This window comes from Athene cunicularia, assembly GCF_003259725.1.
Source record: "Athene cunicularia isolate RWA chromosome 9 unlocalized genomic scaffold, athCun1 chr9_part2, whole genome shotgun sequence".
NCBI lineage: Eukaryota > Metazoa > Chordata > Aves > Strigiformes > Strigidae > Athene > Athene cunicularia.
This window is the reverse complement of record NW_020799111.1, coordinates 1172137-1179095: the sequence shown is the minus strand read 5'-3', so window position 1 is coordinate 1179095 and position 6959 is coordinate 1172137. Positions and strand designations below refer to the sequence as shown.

Genomic DNA, 6959 nt, shown 5'->3' with positions numbered 1-6959 from the left:
AGTCGGCGCGTCTCACCTGCGGCGCTTCCCCATCCCCCCCCGGGAGCGCCCTCCGTGCGAGGTCACGGGCCCCAGAGGGGCACCCCCACGGTGTGCCCCCCCTGCACCCGGGGATAAGCAGCTATTTCTAATACGCCTCACTCTCGGGCGGTTGCTCATCCGCAGCTCCCACCCGTGCACCGAGTTTCCCCGGCCTCTGCCCCCCACTCGAGAGGACACTTCAGGGTCACCCTGTGGGGCGTGGGGTCCCGCAGGGCCTCCCCACCTCACGTCTCACCTTTCCAGGGATGAACGCTGCCGTCCGCGCCGTCACCCGCATGGGGATATACGTGGGAGCCAAGGTCTTCCTCATCTATGAGGTTCGGTGTACCCCACTCCGCTCCCTGTCATGGGTGGGGGGAAACCGCTCCCCCCCCGTGCTGGGTCACCCCTCACCTCTGCTCCCCATTCTCTGCAGGGCTACGAGGGGCTGGTGGAGGGGGGAGACAACATCAAGCAAGCCAACTGGCTCAGCGTCTCCAACATCATCCAGCTGGTGAGGATCACCAGTGGGGCCAAGGGACCCCCAAATCCCAGTCCCCCAAACCTGTGTGACGAGCTGTGTGTCATGTGTGGTTCCCCCCGCCCCCCCACATTTTTTTACTCTCCAGGGTGGGACAGTTATCGGCAGCGCCCGCTGCAAAGCCTTCACCACCCGTGCGGGCCGGCTGCGGGCTGCCCGTAACCTGGTGGAGCACGGCATCACCAACCTGTGCGTCATTGGTGGGGACGGCAGCCTGACGGGCGCCGACATCTTCCGCTCCGAGTGGGGCGAACTGCTGGAGGAGCTGGTTCAAGATGGTGGGTGAACCCCCCTCCCAAAAAGCCCCTGGGTGGGTTGAGTGATTCAAGGGGTGTTGACCCCCCTGCATCCACCCTGCTAGGACCCCCACAGGGAGGGCTGAGCTCCTCCGCCACTCTGCAGCATCCAGCCTGTTGCTGGGGAGAGAATGGGGGCACCCTAAAATAACCGTGTGTCCCATCCTCCCCCCCCACCCCCCCAAAACAGGGCAGATCAGCAAGGAGTTGGCACAGGAGAACAGCCGCCTCAACATTGTGGGGCTGGTGGGCTCCATCGACAATGATTTCTGTGGCACTGACATGACCATCGGCACTGACTCGGCACTGCACCGCATCATGGAGGTGATCGACGCCATCACCACCACAGCACAGAGGTGAGCGGGCTGCGGGCTGGGGGCTTGACTGCCGCTCCGGGCCTATGCACCCACCTTCCTTCTCCTCCCACCTGTGTCCTTGCAGCCACCAGCGGACCTTCGTGCTGGAGGTGATGGGCCGCCACTGTGGGTAAGCCCCTGCGGGCAAAGAAGCCCATCAGTGGGACGGGAAGCCACATTTCGGGGCCAGTGCTGCCACCACCATGTCCCCCCTTCCCAGGTACCTGGCGCTGGTGTCCGGCCTGGCCTCGGGTGCTGACTGGCTCTTCATCCCTGAATCCCCTCCGGAGGACGGCTGGGAGGACCTCATGTGCGAGAGGCTCGGGGAGGTGAGGGGGGCTTCCTACAGTCCTGTCCCCCTTTTCTCCCTGGAAGGTCCCCACAGGGACCCAGGCTGAGCCCCACAGCCGGTGCCCAGCCCCTGCGAAGCTTCGGGAGCTCCCACCATTGTCCCTGTGAAACGGGGCACTCAGCCGAGTGCAAATCCAGCCCTCGCGTGCCAGGGGCAGCGCTGGCTCGGGGGCTCGGCCATCCAGAACTTGAGCCACCCCTCACCCACCTCTCCGGGCTACGGCCAGTGGGGGCAAAGGATGCTCAGATGCGGCTGCTGGTGAGTTTTGGCTGAGCTACGGCAGCTGTTTTCTTCCCCTCGCACCTAGACGCGCAGCAGAGGGTCGCGCCTCAACATCATCATCATCGCCGAGGGCGCCATCGACCGCAGCGGCAAACCCATCTCTTCCAACTACGTGAAGGACGTAAGCGCCCGCTCCGGCGCCCGCTCCGGCACCCGCAGTGGGCAGCGGGTCCCTGGCGTGACGTCTGCTCTGCTCCGCAGCTGGTGGTGCAACGCTTGGGCTTCGACACGCGGGTCACCGTCCTCGGCCACGTGCAGCGCGGAGGGACCCCTTCAGCCTTTGATCGTGTGCTGGTAGGTCTGGGGGGGGCGGGAGGCAGGACACAGAAAGGGGGGGTCACCCTGCAGAAAGGAGCAGGCAGCTGGGGCACCCCGTTCCTGCCTTCCCTCTGCCTGTTGCAAAGGACTTGTTGGCTGAGAGGAGGCTCACATGGTCCTTGTGGGCTTGGCCCCACTGTGCCAGGCAGAGCAGTGCACCAGTTTACCCTCATGTGCTGCAAATGTCACGGTTTTTAAATAAAACCAGCAGCTCTCTAGCTGTAAATCAGGTGTGCAAGCAGTTGCAAGGTTTCCAAGCCGGTGGGAGAGTTGCTGTGCGAGCCCAGGGGAGCATCCCGCCCGGTTGGCATGGGTGGCCCAGGTGTCACAGGGTGTCCCTTTCCCTCCACAGAGCAGCAAGATGGGGATGGAGGCGGTGATGGCACTGCTGGAGGCCACGCCAGACACCCCCGCCTGCGTGGTGAGCCTCTCGGGGAACCAGTCGGTGCGGCTGCCACTCATGGAGTGCGTCCAGGTGGTGAGTACCAGGGCAGGGATTGGGCACACCAAGCACCCTGGGTGGGGGTCCTGCTCCCCTCCCCACAGGCGTGGGGGTCACAGTGCTGCATCTCTCCCCCTGCCAAGACGAAGGATGTGCAGAAGGCCATGGATGAGAAGAGATTTGAGGAGGCCATCCAGCTCCGTGGGAGGTGAGGAGCAGCGGCCGGGATAGGGGAGGTATCCCTGTGGGGTGGCCAAAAGGAGGTGCTGGGATGGAGGCTTCTCCCTGGGGGAAAACCAGCAGCTCCTGCAGCCAGGGAGGGTCATTCCCACCCTCCCCAGGGTCCAGGCACACCTCAGGGCCACCCTGCCTGTCCTTGCAGGAGCTTTGAGAACAACTGGAACATCTACAAGCTTCTGGCGCACCAGAAGCCAGCACAGGAGAAGGTGAGGAGGGATGAAGAGCGGCAGGGGACACCATCCCTGCCTTGGGGACACGCATCCATGTGCTGTCCCCATCCCTGTCCCCACAGAGCCCCTTCAGCCTGGCCATCCTGAACGTGGGTGCCCCTGCTGCGGGCATGAACGCTGCTGTCAGATCAGCCGTACGGATCAGCATTTGCCAGGGACACACCATCTACGCGGTGAGCGACGGCTTCGAGGGCTTGGCCAAGGGGCAGGTAAGGGGAACAGCGAGCCTGGGTTTCCCAGGGGGATGAGTTTAGGCTTGGAGTGGGGTGGTGGGGTGCTTCCTCACCCCAAAACCGAGTGCTGCTGCTTGCAGATCCGTGAGGTGGGCTGGCACGACGTGGCGGGCTGGCTGGGACGTGGCGGGTCCATGCTGGGCACCAAACGGTAAGCAGAGCCCCGGGGGGGCCTGGGGGACGTAATGGAAGGGACACTACTGTCCCCGGTGACTGCAGGGACATCCTGTCCTCACCCCGTGGTCTCCTCTCCCCTTCCCCACCACAGGACACTGCCCAAGACCTGCATGGAAAAGATTGTGGAGAATGTGCGGAAATTCAACATCCAGGGGCTGCTGGTCATTGGGGGTTTTGAGGTGCGGGGGAACCCTCAGCCCTGTTTCGGTGGGGGCCAGGCCAGGCTGTCGGCCCCCCAGGCCATCCCTTTTGGGGTGTGGATCCAGCCCCCGGGGCCAGCATCTCCCCAGCTCTCGGCTGCTTGCAGGCGTACGAGGGGGTGCTGCAGTTGGTGGAGGCCCGTGGGCAGTACGAGGAGCTCTGCATCATCATGTGCGTCATCCCCGCCACCATCAGCAACAACGTCCCCGGAACCGACTTCAGCCTGGGCTCAGACACAGCTGTCAATGCGGCCATGGAGGTGAGGAATGGGGCAGGGCACTACTCAGGGGGCTGTTCCGCTCCACCACTCAACAGGTGGGAATGAACCCACGTCCCGTCCTGGGAGGCAAAGATGGGTTTTCCTATCATGAGCTGCTTTTCTCCTGGCACAGAGTTGTGACCGCATCAAGCAGTCGGCCTCGGGCACCAAGCGCCGGGTCTTCATCGTGGAGACGATGGGGGGCTACTGCGGGTACCTGTCAACTGTTACCGGCATCGCGGTGGGCGCTGACGCCGCCTATGTCTACGAAGATCCCTTCACCATCCATGACCTGAAGGTGAACAGGGCGGGAACTGCTCTCTGGCAGCATCGTTTGGGTGAAATAAGAAGGAAAACTGGGAAAGGGAGGGCTGTGGGGAAGGGCAGGTTTTGGAGGAACACGGCCAAGGCCTGGGAAGCTGCTGTGTGGATGTTAGTGGCACTTGGGTCCAACCAAGAGGACCAGAGGGACCCAGAATGGCTGCCAGCATCCTGGCATTCATCTTGCAGGCCAATGTGGAGCATTTGACTGACAAAATGAAGACGGATATCCAGAGAGGATTGGTGCTGCGGTGAGTTGGGGGCCCCTGGGGACACTCACTGAAAAACCCAGCCCCGTGGTGGAGAGCAAGGCCAGAGCTGAGCTCTGCCCACAAGTGGAGAGGGGTTCCCGCGTGCAGCGGGGTTTGGCACGGTGGGTGCACAGCGTCCTGCCCGGAGATGCCATGCTAGGCCAGGCGGACAGTTCTACACTGGATGCACCCGCTGCCATCCCCCCTCTGGCCCCAGGGCCCTGCTGGGGTGCTGGGCCTCAGGGAGAACAAAACAGGAAAAAAAAAAAAAAGCATTTAGGGAAGCATGGAGGAACCCCCTGGGGATGCCAGATTAAGGGGCAGCCCCCCCACCTCTTCCTTCTGCTCCCCCAGCAATGAGAAGTGCCACGAGCACTACACCACTGAGTTCCTCTACAACCTCTACTCCTCCGAGGGCAAAGGCATCTTTGACTGCAGGATTAACGTCCTGGGCCACCTCCAGCAGGTATGGGGGACAGGGCCACACAGGCCACTGCTGTCTCCGGGAGCTGGGTGGGCTTGACTTGCCCATTTCTTTGTCCCCAGGGGGGAGCCCCGACCCCCTTTGACCGCAACTATGGGACCAAGCTGGGCGTGAAGGCGGTGCTGTGGATGTCGGAGAAGCTAGAGGAGGTCTACTGCAAGGGTGAGCTGAGGGATGGCGGTCCTGTAGGGGGAGGCTGGTGTCACTGGGTAGCCCCTGCTGCTCCATTCAGACCCTGGAGGGTTGCCATGGTCAGCTGTGTACCCCTCCCAGGGCGCGTGTTTGCCAACTCAGACGACTCTGCCTGCGTGATCGGGCTCAGGAAGAAGGTGGTGGCCTTCAGCCCCGTGACGGAGCTTAAGAAAGTCACTGATTTTGAGTAAGTTCTCATGCCCCAGCGGTTTATCAGATCCTGGGGGGACCTTCCTGGGCTGTCCCTGGGGTCGCTTGAGAGCTGTGTTCCCGCCCCCGCACAGGCACAGGCTGCCCCAAGAGCAGTGGTGGCTGAACCTGCGGCTGATGCTGAAGATGCTCGCCAACTACCAGATCAGCCTGACCGAGTATATCTCGGGGAAGATGGAGCACGTCACCCGCCGCACACTCAGCATCGAGAAGGGCTTCTAGTCCCACCAGCCTGAGTTGTAGCCCCCCCTCTGCATCCTCTCCATCTCCACGTGCTGCTCGGGGAGCACCGGGTCCCCCCTTGTTCTCAGTAGCCCTGTAGCTTTGCCATCAATCCCTTGAAGCTGGCAGAGCCTGGTCCCGGCTCCTAAACCAGCACAATCCTGCCCAAGATCACTGGTCCAGGGTCTGGTCCCTGTGCAGATGCAGACAAGAGGTGTTGCTAGAGCCCAGCTGCACAGCCTGACCCTTAATCATCCCTTACGAGTTTATTCCTATTATTTAATGATGGGGCATCTTGATTCTTTATTTAGCGGCTTGACCGCCTGAGCCAACTGCTGCTTTTAGTTGCCTGCCCTGCGTACAGGAGGGGAGCTGAGGGAGATGTGGTGCCATCCCACAGCAGGTAGGGGCTAGTCCAGGGGGCTTTTGGCTGCCTCTTGAGCCCCGGTAGAGCTCCATCCTCCCCCAGAGTTTGCCCAGTGGAGTGTCTTGAGGGCTCAGCGCAGAGCACCGGTCCTGGCCAGCCCCTCTTCCCCGGCCACCTTGCATGATGCTTGGATGCGACCATCACCGCCCGGCCCCGGGTGCGGTGCCCAACATCTCACCGCTGCTCTGTAACCCCCAAATCTTGTACCATTTGCGGCGCTGCTCTCCTCCTCTAGAGATAAAACCCGCTGGAGCCAAACCTGCCTCACTCCAGAGAGTGGTCATTGTGCACTGAGTCCCTGCGGGGAGGAATGAGGGGGGTGGACCTGGGGTTAGGATGGGGATGAGCAAAGCCAGATGGTTTGCTGGAGCCAGGTTGATGCTGGGCCAGGATGTTCCCTTGCTTCGTGCGTCCTCAAAGCCTGGGAGAGTGGGACTGCGGGCGGCCTCTCCCTGGCTGGGCTGAGGCGGGTGCAAGGTCAGCATCCCTCTGCGGGCAAACTTTGCAATCCTGGCGAAAAATCGCTTCTCCCATGGTTTGGTTCCCACCTTCAAAGAAAGCGCAGAAGTGATTTATCAAGGCGCTGTGTTTGTTAAGGCAGTTTCTCAGGGCAGCTGCCAAGCACACTGGCTCCCGCCTGCAGCGCTCGGGCTTGGCTGAGCTCTGCTGGGCTTGGCTGAGGCCGGACGGCTGCCTGTACCCCCTTTCCCAGGCCATTTTCCTCTTGGGGCTTTCAGCTAACGGCTCCAGCCTCTGGGATGTTGCCTCTGGGATGTTGCATCACAGTCTTTTGGGTCAAATATGCATTTATTTTTTCCTCCCCATGGAGTTGTCCCCAAGTGACAAGTCCCCCTTGATTTCAGCGCTTTTCCCATAGCTGGCCATGTTACTTGTTTTAAGCTCT

General features: G+C 61.9%; 1 protein-coding gene across 1 annotated transcript; it reads left to right on the top strand.

Moving 5' to 3' along the window:
• Nucleotides 1–287: 287 nt before the first annotated feature.
• Nucleotides 288–6321, top strand: PFKL (phosphofructokinase, liver type). The gene is made up of 21 exons (XM_026855359.1): nt 288–359; nt 458–535; nt 651–840; nt 1049–1214; nt 1300–1344; nt 1435–1543; nt 1874–1969; nt 2050–2142; nt 2519–2644; nt 2752–2816; nt 2991–3054; nt 3141–3287; nt 3392–3462; nt 3580–3667; nt 3796–3948; nt 4082–4246; nt 4459–4520; nt 4875–4986; nt 5067–5166; nt 5278–5383; nt 5481–6321. Exons 1-21 carry the CDS (start codon nt 288–290, stop codon nt 5626–5628), a joined length of 2256 nt encoding a protein of 751 aa, XP_026711160.1. The 3' UTR covers nt 5629–6321.
• Nucleotides 6322–6959: the final 638 nt, after the last annotated feature.

Excerpts from the sequence above, each read along its gene's own strand:
- PFKL (XM_026855359.1), top strand. The coding sequence starts at position 288 with ATGAACGCTGCCGTCCGCGCCGTCACCCGCATGGGGATATACGTGGGA. Across the intron at positions 3,288-3,391 it reads AGGGCTTGGCCAAGGGGCAG|ATCCGTGAGGTGGGCTGGCA; the intron begins GTAAGGGGAACA and ends TGCTGCTTGCAG. Across the intron at positions 4,521-4,874 it reads CAGAGAGGATTGGTGCTGCG|CAATGAGAAGTGCCACGAGC; the intron begins GTGAGTTGGGGG and ends CTGCTCCCCCAG.